The sequence below is a fragment of the Battus philenor genome, unplaced genomic scaffold (genome assembly GCF_028537555.1).
Source record: "Battus philenor isolate CCGP_79_NKW_IND1 unplaced genomic scaffold, ilBatPhil1.0.hap1 SCAF_22, whole genome shotgun sequence".
Taxonomy (NCBI): domain Eukaryota; kingdom Metazoa; phylum Arthropoda; class Insecta; order Lepidoptera; family Papilionidae; genus Battus; species Battus philenor.
Genome location: NW_027181685.1, coordinates 394,851 through 410,007, shown reverse-complemented (window position 1 = coordinate 410,007; position 15,157 = coordinate 394,851). Strand labels below are relative to the sequence as shown.

At 36.9% G+C, this 15,157-nt stretch overlaps 1 protein-coding gene across 1 annotated transcript in view; it reads right to left on the bottom strand.

The window, feature by feature from the left end:
* Nucleotides 1-4,650: 4,650 nt before the first annotated feature.
* Nucleotides 4,651-15,157, bottom strand: part of CapaR (Capability receptor) — a 45,019-nt gene continuing 34,512 nt past the window's right edge. The window contains exons 3-7 of the mRNA XM_068766792.1: nt 11,458-11,657; nt 9,568-9,727; nt 6,036-6,148; nt 5,583-5,766; nt 4,651-4,915 (exon numbers count right to left, since the gene is read on the bottom strand). Of these exons, the coding sequence (XP_068622893.1) occupies nt 4,651-4,915; nt 5,583-5,766; nt 6,036-6,148; nt 9,568-9,727; nt 11,458-11,657 (922 nt within the window). The remainder of the gene's footprint in view (nt 4,916-5,582; nt 5,767-6,035; nt 6,149-9,567; nt 9,728-11,457; nt 11,658-15,157) is intronic.

Sequence of the window (15,157 nt, the reverse complement as noted above, 5' to 3'; positions counted from 1 at the left end):
ACCTTGAAGGAATTAGCGATTATAAACTAAATAAATTATTAGTCTCATTTTTTATATACGGTGTCTGAAATAAATGTTAAACATATTTACGTGAGAACGCTGCCAATTACTGACCACTACGATCACAATTCTGTAATCCATAGACGCCCACTGTAAAAGTACAGCCTTCCCACAAAGATATCCATGGGTGATATACCATAATTACTACCCATTGGCGATCGCAGTGTGGTATTATGGTACGTAGAGGGCGCTGCTGTCTATCCTTTGGTAACTTGTTTGTGAACTGTAGCAATCATATATAAATAATGCACAATGTGTGAATTATTTAAAACTGTATCCCAGGAATCGAATCTACGACCTGTGATCGCAAATCTCAATCTTTAGCGCTGGGATACCACTGTTCGATTTCTTATTACCCTATATAAAGTGATCACTCAGTAATATGTTACATTGACAATAACAATAGAATTTAAGAAAATGTAAAAAGAAATGAGGAATGAATGAAAGGCGATACAGAGTGAAAGGGAAAGACAGTAGAATTGTGGAATGAAAGAAACGACCGAAAGATAATGTGACGTGCGAAAGAAGAGAACTAAAATAAAAAATGTTCTGTGAAAAATTAAATAAATTTGCACAAAAAGTCCCTTTCCCACAACAGATAGGGGGTACGAGAGACCTCCAATAGCGGGGGCCAAAAAAAAAATATGTTACATTGATTCATTTGTTTTATTAAAATGACAGACCAAGTCATTTCTGATAGTACAAAATCTGCACAGACGAATTAGAAACAATACTTCATTTTAATATCATGTATGTAGTACGAAGATCTGGAATATACTATAATCGCCACGCTTGGCAGGAAGGTAGGCGATCGCAGTGTGGTATTACGGTACGCAGAGGGTGCTGATGTTCATCCTCTGGAAACTTATTGTGAGCAGTGGCAATCCTATATAATTAATGCACAAATGTGAGTTACAAGATTGTATTCCAGGAATCGACCAACGATCAATCAACACATAGCAATAAATTATTGTTGCAAGCTGTGACGTAATAGCTGCCACTGTGTTTGGGTCAAATTAATGATTTAAATCATGATTTATATTTATTTATATACATAATATATATCACGTCGATCGCACGTGGTTTTCATTTTCCTCACCATCAAAGAATAAACAAAACGCCTTTCAGAGTTGCTCCCTTTCTTCATTGATTTAAAAAACGTCGTTTTATCTGCAAACGAAGATAAATATTTCACAGCTGAAGGACAGGTGTTTCAATTTACTCTGCGGTTTGTATGGAATAAGAAAGGCCTTTTATTCATTGTCTTCATGGCAATATCTCCATGTTTTCTCTACTCATTTTTCCTTCCTTGTACCTTAATGAAAATATGAAAACAAATCTGCCGAATTTGTCGAGTTGTCCCTTTTTTCCTTATTTGTCCTTCAGATTTACACATAGCGACAAATACAATGATTTATATATATATATATGTACATATAAAATGATAAATGTATTTTTTTTATCCCTAGCTCGACGAAACTCGGGTCCAAGGGTAACGTAAACGCGTGGTAAACAGATCATCAAAGGACACAATACGAATCGAAATGTACCTAAAATGAATGAAAATACTAACATTCAATCACGACCTAGGATCGTTATATTTATGTTAGGCCCCAGGATCCTGGCTATCACGAACCTGGCTCGTCATATTCGTGTTAGGGCCAAAATTTTCATCACGAGTCAGACTCATTAAAACACGGCAATAGGATATAAAACCTTCGTTCATTGATGACGCATCTTGCCTTCTACCAGCGCTCCTTGTACCGACCTGCTGCCGCTTGGCCAGTCGCGAGAAACTGCGCGACTGTCTACTGACTGACCTGCGGTGCAAAGTCAGACCAGGCTTTCTACCCACTACCCTTTTATTATAACTTACTTACTTACTCACTTACTTCGCTGGCTCAGTGACCCAAAGTAGGTCTTGGCCTCCGAAGCGAGAGACTTCCAGTTTCCTCTATCTTGCGCCATCGTCTGCCATTGGTTGACATGCAATTCGCGCAAGTCTGCCTCAACGCGATCGATCCAGCGATACCTGGGTCTACCCACTGGTCTTCGACCCCTCGGTTTTTCCAGGTACGCTACCTTCACGCTCCGATCCGATCCCATTCGCTCCAAGTGACCAAGCCAGCGGATTCGTTGAGCTTTATATTCGCCAATGATATTTGGCTGTGCTACTAAAGTCTCAATTTCGGCATTCTTTCGGAGCCTCCAAGATCCGTCTTGATTTCTCCTGGTCCCAAGATCTTCCGCGTGATTTTGCGTTCCGTCACTAGCAGTTTTTATTTATTATAAACACATTTTTAATTTTTGCTGAGTTTGCTTTTTTTTACATTACTACACCTTGGGCAGCGCACCGATACATGAAATGCGACTGACCAAATAATTTTTCACAGTACGAAGTCTACACAGATGATTATAAAACAATAATTAATTATAATATGTCTTCGTTTCAGCCAGATGCCCACTGCAAAGTATAGGCCTTCCCTAAAGATATCTATGTGCGATACACCATAATCGCCATACTTGACAGGCGGGTTGGCGATCGCAATGTAGTATTGTGGTACAAGGAGGGCGCTGCTGTTTATCCTCTTGGAACCTTATTTGTGAGCAGTGGCAATTCTATATAATTAACACACAAAATGTGAATTATATTAGATTTTACCTTTAAGATAATTAATCAATTTTGATTCTTCTCACTACATCGATTTTTGTATTGATAATTAATGAAGGATATGAAATAAAAGAATTGTGCAAATAAGTAAGTATTAATTTATTAAAGTCACAATTAAATGTTAAAAAAGATACATACATAGTTTAAAATGATTGCATAGCATCTCTATACTAATTAAACTATCTTCTGTTAAATTATTAACATATATTATGATATATAATGATAGTGTATTTACATTTGATGCATATAAAAATAAATATCACTTCATAAGTTTTTCGTGTATTTTTTTGTACTCTTAATCATATGTATCGGTTCAATGGCAGGCCACTCAGAAAGATTTTTTTAAATTAAACGCCGGCGAATTTGAAAATTAATTTCAAATTTCGAATATACACAATTAGTTTTACTACAATGAGTTTTTACGACTTCAAATCCAACTTGTAATTTAATGAAACTTTTAATTGATTTCTCTAAGATTTAACGGACAAGAAAACTTTTAAATTGGCATCTTAAGTACATTTAACACGTGTTGCTTAAATTTAATGAATGTATAAAGAAGTTGTCGTTATTTAGCTATTAATACATAAGAAAAAAAGAAGAGAAAAGAAGTAAAAGAACATATTATCTTTTAAAAGAACTTCTAGTATTTACCCCAGTAAACCTTCTAAACGTCGACAACATACCGATCAACTTCGCTCAAAAAGAAATAGAATTCAAGTCTAGAAGATGTTGCATGAACTGCCTTCTGGAAGATTACGAAGATGAGATGGAAATTCGTGTTACAGATTGAAAAAAGCTGTTGATAAATTATTTCAGAGGCATGAAACTACGTATTGACATTGTTCTTTGATGGTTCAATTAAAAATATTTTTTCTCCCAAAATTTTCTGAGTGTCCTGCGTGCAATATATATACAACAATATTTATTTTATGTTTAATACATAGTAATATACAAATTAGTTTCGTGTTCAATTATTTGCACCTCAGTTACTAGGGAGAACCAAGTGTCCGGTGCCTTCATACGTAGACCAGGTTTTTTCTGCCAAGTACTTATGCGTAGTCACTTTGCTAACTTATAGCGATGTTTTACATTTAAATACACAAATATAATTTAAAGAAAGCGTCCTATATTGTTACATTAAATCCAAAAATCCTCTACCCATTCTTAAACTGTCATTTTTGATTCGTATTTGCTTTTTCAAAATCATGAAATAAATCAACCGTTTGCAATATTCTAAATTTAAATCATAATCATTCTAAAATTAAAATAGTGTATACATTTTTAGCAAAAGTATTCCTGTGAGTTTAGCGGTTCAATTTCAAAATTTTATCATCACTACTCCACCAACTGCCATTCCATTTACCACAGTTAACTACTGATTTTATTCTCAGAATATTACTCGAAAATAATCAAAATATACACAGGGTGATTGATTATATAATTTGCTGTCAAATAATATGGGGCAATTCTTAATCAAAAATTACAGTTTCATATTTCATAAAAACGTATATAAGAAAAAGTGTTTATAAAAGCGGATTACGAAATATTTAATTATTTTTTGTTCACTATCTGCTCATACAGACTCTGTACTACAAAAAGTTACTGGCCTATTACATTCGTATAAAAAAATCGTGTAATTTATTTCAAAATGATCGCTTTATACAATTTGATACGAAATATGTTAAAAACTCAACTAAAAATCTGTTAAATCTTTTTGCTGACATATAATATATACATTCACTCTGCATAACCAGCTATCCCCACTTCGTAGTGACATTGTGATCACAACCCAGTAGAAAAATGTAGATGTTTTTTTTTTCAAAAAGACGGGTATTCACTTTAAATTTGTCTCTACAAACAAATTCACATCATTGACATTCAGTCTTCATATAGCTTTGGATGTCAGTTTCGTTAGCTTCTTACACCAGGTTGTATCTCCTGGAACCTCGAAGGTCTCTAACCCTAGTGCTGGGCAGGCTTGCCTCGCTGTAACAGCTGGCGCGACGGGCCCGGGGCTCCGCCCTGCGCCTGTGGCCCTGGCTCTGCGAGCGGCGGACGAGCTGCGCGCCCTCAGACGTCTGGTTGAGCGTAGTCTCGTAAATACTCGACTGATCTCGGGTGTATCTACTGGTAGGTCTCTCCACTCGCCTGCAGCACAGGGTCTCACGGAACGCCGCCTTGTACCTACGTGTTATTTTATGTTATATTACCTTTGTACCCATTACATTTAAATAATCATCATCATATCAACCAATAGATGACCAGTGCAAAGCTTGGCCTAGCTGAGGACACTACTTTTATCGACTCTTGATTGGACTAACCCAACCTTATCCTGTTAAGTACAAGGTTATACAACATTGGAACTTTTAACAGGATTCTTATTGACCGTCAAATTTTCCTTAACTCTTTTTTATTTTCGACTCTACTCTGCTTCGCAAGTTGTGACAGTTGTAGAAAAGAAGCAGGAAGATACTCCACTGCAACAAAGCTAGATTGCCACCCACAAAAACTTATATGGCCTTCCTCAGCACTTTAGAGGTGCACCAGAAACCCTACTATAACGTACCAGAGCACAGTACTGACAGGAACATACTCTGAAAGAAAGCTAAACCACCCCCGAGGTCCTGGTTGTGCAGCAACACCAGATCACTTCGTGTTGAGATCAATTTAAGTGGAACGTTACATTCCTCTCCCCTCCTTTACGTCTTTGGTACCCAACGCCCTTTTTAGTCTCTTTTTACGACAAACAAGGAATACCTTATTCATATTGTAATAAACCCGGATTAAAAAATTGATGTGAAGGGACGTTTTGTGGCCTGATTTCGAGTATCTGCTCTTGAAGATAACGTACCTGCGACTCATGCTATTGTAGAGGATGGGGTTGACGGTGGCGGAGATGTAGTAACAGACGCCGGCCACGTTGAAGAGACTCTCGTTGATGGCGTGGTAGTACTTGGAGCCGGTGCCGTAGATGAAGAAGAGGCGCTGGAAGTGGAACGGAGCCCAGCATACGTAGAACGCGATCACCACCGCCGCTACCAGGGTAAAGATACAGATGAAATACATTTATTCAACATTGTAACTCTTATTGATCGCCAACTTGTAATGAATACATTTTCATCTATTTTATTTTTGACTCAATTTTGCTTCGAAAGGTGTTATAGTTGTGGAGACGAACCAGAAATAAGTTCCACAATAACACATATTTTACAAGTAGCACAATACCAGTCATTGTGAGCACCTTTGAGAAAAGCTTATGCCTTGTAGTGGGCATCTGTCGATTGATATAATGATGATAGCATACCCAGCATCCTGATAATGTTCTTCCGGGACTGGGCCTGGCGCGCCTCGCCGTGCACGCTGCCATTCACACCGTTCAATGTACCAGGACTACCGGAATTCTGCGGCTGGCTTGATCTATAAGTTCAAGATTATGCTTTAAAAGAAAAGTAGTACAAGCAAGGTTTTAAGTGTAAAAGCTGTAACAGAGTGAACGTATAGCTCACATGTCAGCAGGCATATTTAAATCTTTTACATCTATTTCCAATTATCTTTCATACAGTGATAACTTTGTTTCATGTTAGATTAATTTATTTATTCTATTGGAATGCGACTGGCTTATTACTTCTGGCAGTATAAAGTCTGCTTGGACATATGTCTCTTATGTTACTGTTTATTTTTTAGTTAACAATACTTATTTTTTATATGTAGTATAATTTTGTAAACAATTTTTCTTACTTTATAAAAATCATTAAATTGTGGATACGGTGTACTAAACTTTAATTGACAACAAATAATCAGTAAATTTCTCCGTTTAAAGCTTACAACCAATCATCCTGTATAATTTAAACCTATATTTTATAGAAAAAGTGTAGAACCGTATAGCAATTAACAAGCTGTGAAGTATTGTTTTCCTAACGGAAATTACTTTTGAATAAAGAACTTGTAAACTCTTAATGTACATATAGTTCCATATCTATAAATAAAAACATAATTTTTTTTTAAAGATGATTTTAATATTAGCTTCACATGCATTCTACTAGTATAATCGTATACATCGCAGCATATAATTTTTTTTATTAATTATTTTTAATTTAAATATTTTCAAACATACATACTTACAGTTCATGTAGATTACCAAGAATGAACTTAGTTATACTGTATCTACCAAAAAATCCCATACCCAGATCATGTAGGAAAAGGACCAATATTTAGCCACTTCCGCACATGCAGTAGTAGTCGTGCAACAAAGTGCACCGCCCGCCAGCGCGCTGACAAATGCGTATGCGGCAAACAATGCGAATCACACAACCGCCACCGCAAAATCACTCAACACGTGTTTCACCCCTCCACGGGGCATCTTCAGGAGTTATGTTACAACAACACAGAGTCTAGTCTGGTTTGGGTGAAACACTACTGCATGTGCGGAAGTGGCTAAATATTGGTCCTTTTCTTACCTAGGATGGACTTTCGCGAGGTAACGCCTGATTCCATTAAATATACCCAGATCAAGTAACAAACTCTATGTACTAACAGACAACTTCAGAACTTCGTCGTCATGTGGGCGACTACTAGAACTGACAGAAGCAATTAAAAACATAAGTTAAGTTTAAGAATCTGGGTTATATGGAGGAGGCCTTCACCCGCTAAGGGATCCTTGTAGATTAAAGAAACAAGCAAGTAAAACAAGAAACTCATAACGTCATAACTTTTCTTTCTACAAGAAATTTAAGGCTTTATTATTATTATATCCACTAAGGGCGGTGTGAACCACGCAAGGGACAGCTAATTATTAATATATCGTATTATTTATTGCCTTCGATAGCGGCTGAACCTTATTTCTGTTTCTAATTAAGCGAATTCCCTCGACACTATTATTGTGCTATTTCTTTTTCAAAATTCTAATTATCTTTATTCCTGTTTATTCGCACTTTTAAATCATCGATTATTTTAACATTGTAGGTAGTAAACTACCATCAGCTCGGAAGGCTGATCTGCTAAGAGCCTGCTAGAGACTTAACAGTTGCACTGTTAATTAAAGATAACAAATTTAACTTAGACGAGTCTACGAACCGAGTTACATGCATTTCAATTAAATAAAGAACTATTTAATGTGTTTAAATTCTTCTTCTTCTTGAAGTGCCTCTCCAACTAGTGGAGGTTGGCTATCAGCTTCCTGCTCTCTTCCTTATTTTTGGTTCTGCGTAATAGCTCAGTAGCGCTGGCGATTCCGGTCCACTCTCTAATGTTACGAAGCCACGACTTCTTTCTCCTACCAACCTTCCTTTTACCAGCGACCTTTCCCATCATGATAAGTTGAAGGAGATTGTATCGTTGGTGTCGAAGAACGTGTCCCAAGTAAGCGATTTTCCTTCGTTTCACTGTGAGCATTAGTGCGCGTTTAAATTCTGTTTGATCAAAAAGTAAAGTGAAATTTTCATTTAAAACTCTCGAGCATTAGGAAGGCAGGTAATTTGTTTCAAAGGTTACACACTGTTTATAACATTCTCTAAGCGTCTGTTATTCAAAATTTGGAACATTATTTGGCTCTGCCCAAACCATTTGGAAAGATGTTTTACATCTCAAACTCGTCAATTCTCGATTGTTCGATGTCATATTGCAATAGTTCTTCACGACTTGTTTTTACTAAAAACTCGACGGATATCGTTCTGCATCCACCGTATTCGCCTAATTTGACTCCGTGCGGCTTCTAGCTATTCGGCAAACTCAAAAGGCCTACACGGGGACGCCGTTTTTATACGATTGGGGAGACGAATTTGACTAATTGATAAAGGTCTTGTATGCTATACCGGAAAAGACTATTCCGACTATTTCGAAGAGTGAAAAAAGAGTTGGCAAAAGTGCTTTTTATCGGATATGATAGGGTATTAGGGATAGTATGTAGGATATTACTTTTAAGGGGGTGGAATTGATTTGCAAGAATAAACTGAGAATTTACAGTTCATTTACAAGTTCACTTTACTTTTTGATCACAGTAAGATAAGCATGTGCAATATATTTCATAAAATTCTCTTTTAAACGCTTAAGAAAGTTATGTAAGTTTTAGAAAGCTATAGAAGAATAAATAGAGAATTTAGATTTTATAAACAAATTCAAACACCTTACTTTTTGATCATAGTATTAAGATGCAATTAATGATATAGTTTTAATTTGAAATTATAAAAGAATGATCTAAGATAAAATTTTAAACTTTTATACAAGATTTGCTTATTACTAATTACTACAAAACTTGTAAGTCGACCAACACTACAGTAATATAATCATCGATGCTGCATGGGGATGTAAACATAAAGTTCATCAGCTCGCCGGGCGGTATTAAAGGAATAAACGGAGCAATATATTCTCATTACTGCACCATCCATCATCTCGGCGCTGTCGGCTCTGTGGCGGACTTATTGATTGGTCTAATTATATAATCGTCGCTTCCATTATTCATGTTCTCTATCGTTTTATTTATTTTATATTTACGATCAGCCATAAGCTTTAATCAAATTATGTATACTTCACAAAAAAAATTTACATTGACCAAATTTTTAATATGTTTCAAACTTACTTTTAGTCAAAATTGAAATTTGTGATACATTTAAATTCTTTACTATATTGTATTATGTTATTAATAAAATTATTAGCTTTTAAATATATTTTGTTGTGTTAGGTGTAAGGACGACATAGTCAACAAGGTCACGGGAATTCAATGAAAGCTGGCTACATAACATCGATCATCGTAGCGATCTTCAGGTTCGGCACCTTGCTTGTTCACCAAACGAAGTCTACTGGCGTCTGTACATGGTGAACATGGTGATGGTGATACGTACCCCATCACGTATCTGATGCGCAGCCCCATCCGTACGTACAGGCAGAGGATGATGATGCCCGGCAGGATGAAGAAGAACAAGCTGCTCAGCTCACAGATGTACCACGAGGGGAGCTCCAGCATAGCGCAGAAGGCGGACTCCAGAGACGCGTTACCTGATCCTATGTTACCAACATTTTACTATCAAATTACATTTAATTTTAATACAATTTTTCTCAAATTGCATACTCTTTATCTGTCAAAATGTTTTTACTGAAACTTTTTCTAGTTAGTGACTATAAAATATATTTTAAAAGCCTTTGGCGCGGCGCGTCTGGCGTTTAAATTGACCAAACAATCAGATTCACGCGCTGCGACTGAACACGCATTAAGTTTCCTTTCTTGTTTTCTACTAAGAACTTTAAATTTGTATGTAAACAAAATTATTTAATGAATAAGTCTAATTGCTATACTATAACCACGATTTTTAATTCAATATTCAAGGAAAGCTTATAGTGTAATCACAATGCTGCGAATAATAATATAATAATTTAATATGATAAAATAATATATAAAAATAAATCAAATTGTACTTGAAATTCTATAGCTATATGCTACAATATATGTGTATATTGTAGCATACAACACACACATATATATATAAATATATTTATATATGTGTGCGTGTGTGTGTGTATTATGTTTTGTACACGTTAACTAACTATTATTTATATTTATTATTATGAAACTATTTAAACGTATTCTAGCGCGTACAATAAAAAATATTAAATAAATAATGTAGTAAACATATACACATACTACGTTACTTATGTTTACTTACTGACAAAAATAGACAAAAACTAGTTACTTAGGTTTAACTTGAGAGAAGTGTTAGAAAGAAACAGCTTATTATTTATAAACCTAATTTAATTGAATACTACTAACAGAAGTACTGTGGGATAGAGAAAGATATTGAATTTTATGATGTTCTTCGCAATTAGCTAGTTACCCTGTATAAAGGAAAGACGCGAGCCGTGTTCGTCAAGCAGACCCTGGTGGGATTCGATGAGTATTATATTACTTTTGCGTGAATGGTGACAAATATTTCGAAAAGATTGTGTTATTTATTTGGTTGTGATGACATTTTTAGTTTATCTATGATGCTTTATCTATTTTGCGAAGGTGGTGCCATCTATTTTCTCAAATTTATTGTGATTTACATATCGTCCTGCGTTATCTGATTTACCTTTTTACCAATTTTGTCTAGATACCATTACCACAATGGATATGACAGCGTTGTTTATTTTGTCCGGATGAAATCATTAATTTTTACAAAATGGCGTCATATATTTTGCAAGAATAGCGTTATTTCCAATATGAACACGGTAGCGTTAGTTGTCTGGTCATCGGCTTTATTTTCGTCGTGCTCGCATTACTTAATTTTCCAGGATGCTGTTATAATTTTTTTTTCAGGATATCGTTATCAAAGTGGATATAATGGCGTTACCAATTTTGTCTTGGTATAGACAAAATCATTTTGATAAAATGGCGTTAACAATTTTACGAGAACAGCTTTATCGATAATATCACGATGCTGTTCTGTTAGTGTATGACAGTTCTTTTAAGCAGGATATAAGTTCGCACAACATAACGTAACACAAAATAGAAAAATTGAAAGAAAGAAAAATAAAAATGTAAGTAATTAATATTTCAAGAAATGTGGCGAGGGATAGGAGGCGATGCGTGAATGTAATGTAAATGAATGCAGAAAGAATGATAGAAAACATGAAGAATGAAAAATAGAAATTGTGAAGGATGAAAGAGAAAGATAGAGTCCTAGTCCCAAAAATAGGATGGAGGATAGAGAGGGTCACAATAACGGGGATAATTAAAAAAATTCTGATGCGGTTACCTGGTGGGTAGTCGTGGTAGTTGACAGTGGTGTAATGTGCGAAGGGTGCAGCAGCGAGGAGTGAGAGCACCCACAACGCGGCCACGATCCGAAGCGCTCGCCGCAACCCTGCCATGGCGTAGATGTGCAGAGGGTGGCAGATGGCAAGGTACCGCTCCAGTGTGAACGCCACGATGGTCAGAACCGACACGTACGATGCTCTGTCAACGAACATCATCGTCATCACTGTTCCAGAAATAACACTTCCATAGGACATAGACTTTTCCTTTAGTGGCCTTTATCTATGTGGCCTGCACTCTGAGTTTTCCAACGAACTTAACAAGTCTATCCATCTTGTGGCTAGATACTACGCTACGGTTAGTTCTCTCCACTTCAGAGTCTTAGGCTCCAACAACCATATGTTCTGCGCATCATGTCGCCTGCCTACTGTAACTTCAACATGCTAATCGGCCTAGGCCAGGGATGGACCAACACCCAGTCCTTTAAACATGTTTATGTGGCCAATCATCTCTAAAATATAATTTGTTTCAAAGACTTTTGTCCTATAACCCCCCCTCCCCTTCTGGTGTCGGAATGAAAATGTTCTGGATGGACAAAAGGTACCCTGCTCTCTAGAGGAAGGGTTATGTGGGATTCCTACCGACTGAAACCCCCTCGGTGGTAGTCTTTAATACCTTTAGGGGGTGGCCGGATTTCCTACGAAAATCGCGGCTGCACCTCAGTACTGTACCAGGATACATCCTTAGAAGAAGCTATGCCTCCCTCGGCAACCAAGCTTTACCATAGCAACACGAGACCACTTCGCGTTGCTCTCCTTCTCGATTTGGCATTGCATGAACAATGAAGGCATCACCCTCAACGCCTGCGAACTCGATTCTCTTTTTGTCGCCTATAACAATAGGCAGGGAATATCTTAGACCTATACTAGTAAGCCCGGGACTAAAAAGGGTTTATAGGACTACCTATTCCAATCAATCGCCAAATGTGGCGTGTTCAGTATTAATATTTTGACAAAGTATCAAGAAGCAAATAATTAAAGATCAGTAGAGATCAAACAATAGAGCACCGATCAAGAAGAGTAGAACCAAATACCTAAGAAACAAAATATTAGGTTATTGGTTCATCAACTATGGTTTAAGTGTAATGGATAATGTTGATAGTATAATTGAATTTGTACTGTAAGTCTTTGGCAGAGTTCCCCAAACTTTTTTGTGTCGTAGACCCCTTGCCATGTTTTTCCGTGTTGGGTAGACCCCCTACTTACCCAAGCTCTGAGACTGCGAATTTCAGGTTTTTACAAGTTCAAAATGTATTGCGACCACAAAGCGAATACCAACATCCAATAACTTGCACAATTTTATAAACATATATAATATTTTTTTTACTTCATAGGTATTTTTATAAATAATGTAAATGTTTATTATAAGATATTATGATGTAAGTAAATAGGTACTATTAGTGTATGTGTTGAGATCCACTATCGTGGACCCCCATTTTTATTTCATGGACCTCCATATTTCTTTTTGCTGACGTAGACCCCTTGCAGGTTGTCATAGACCCCTAGAGATCGATATAGACCACTTTGGGAATCACTAGTCTACGGTCTCTAAATTGGAGCGAGGTGACCATAATAAGAAATTTCAGAAGTTAAACCAATCGATCACACCGAAATGTAATTTTTCATTATAAAGTTCTGCGGAAAATCATTATTATTAGCACTTATGTCAACAACGTAACAATTTCTTTACTGACCCATGGAGTGGCTATTGAAGATAATGTTTTAAAGTTATAACATAACTCGGTGTCCGAGATTTCTAACTTTGTAACTATTACCGCCTTGTAAACTTGTGCAAACTATGTAAGTAAACGATCATTACCGAGGCATGCATGGTTTTTGAGCGACCGCAAAATATAAGCGCTGTTTGAACTATTCACATAGCTGACTGCCCGTATAATTATGATCGTTTTCGCCGCTACAGAGATGTTAACCCTTCGGAACAAATTACATGGCAACACTGTCTTCTGATTTCAAAAGCACAAGGTCATATGTCACATACATAAGATAATAATGAATTTATTATACAACAAACTATAATTTCTCGGAATTCCTTTAATTGATCGCTACGGTCGTGATTCAACACAAACAGATTATTTTGTGGCGCTAAGATAATAAAAATAACACCAAATTATATACGAAATCTATATCTTTAATATCTAATAGGTTCAGGCGTTACTTTGATAAATTCCATGCTAAGTAAAGAAGGGACTAATAAAAATAGCTACTTCGGCTATGCAGCAGTAGTTGTGCAATGAAGTGCACCGCCGCCCGCACCGCCACCTGGCGGGAGGTGCACTTTATTGCACAACTACTGCTGCATAGCGGAAGTAGCTATATATTATTCTCTTTCTTATCTATGTCTTTATCTTTTGTATAACGATGCAAATATTAAATATTAAAAAAGTTAAACTGTACATCGTACTGTTGAGAAGCAGGTACTATTTATTAAATGTGATATTATAGTCAATGAGTTGACTTCAGCGAAAATTATATACGAAATCTATATCTTTATTTAATACATACTACCTTCACATTATATTCTTTAAAATGTTTAATGTGTTTGGCACTAATCGGTGTAACATAACTCCTGAAGATGCCCCGTGGAGGGGTAAAACACGTGTTGAGTAATTTGGTGGTGGCGGTTGTGTGATTCGCATTGTTTGCCGCATACGCATTTATCAGCGGGCTGGCGGGCGGGTGCATTTCATTGCACGACTACCACTGCATGTGCGGAAGTGGCTAAATATTGGTCCTTTTCTTACTTAGGATGGACTTCCGCTAGGTAACGCCTGATTCCATTAAATGTTTAATATTTATACAAAAGTCTGTTATATCACCTACACCTCCGAGTTCACTTGGCATCATATAGTAACTGTAATGTTGTTGCTGCTAGTCCAAGGGGATTTTACTTGTCCTAAGTGACTTTGGGCGGAGCACATCTCTCGTGCAACCGACGGCCGTTGGGGCCGAAATGTTCTCAAACGCTCCTTCCACTAAGTGGACTGACAACACAGTTAAGACCGCGAGATGTTGCTGGAATCAGGCAGCGCAGCACCCGTCATATCTTTAGCGGAGGCCTATGTCTTCCAGTAGGCGTCCTTCAGCTGAAAAGAAGTATCCGAATTGTGAAAACCTTGTTTCTTACTATATTATTATTACGTTATCTATTGTTTCGGAAACCATTGATTTTTGTATATATGCAATAAAAAAAAAATCAATTAAAAGTTTTAATAGAAGTATGTATTGGCGAATATAAAGCTCAACGAATCCGCGGGCTTGGTCACTTGGAACGAATGCGATCGGATCGGAGCGTGGAGGTAGCGTACCTGGAAAAACCGAGGGGTCGAAGACCAGTGGGTAGACCCAGGTATCGCTGGATCGATCGCGTTGAGGCAGAATTAAATGTCAACCAATGGCAGACGATGGCGCAAGATAGAGGAAAGTGGAAGTCTCTCGCTTCGGAGGCCAAGACCCACTATGGGTCACTGAGCCAGCGGAGTAAGTAGTAAGTAAGTAATAGAAGTATATATACGTTCGCCGTTCTCCCCAAGGTCCTTTTATAAAAGGTGTTCAGTGAAAACTAACAAACTCAATTCCAAATATTTATTCGTACATCTCTCAATTTGCATAGCACATAACGCG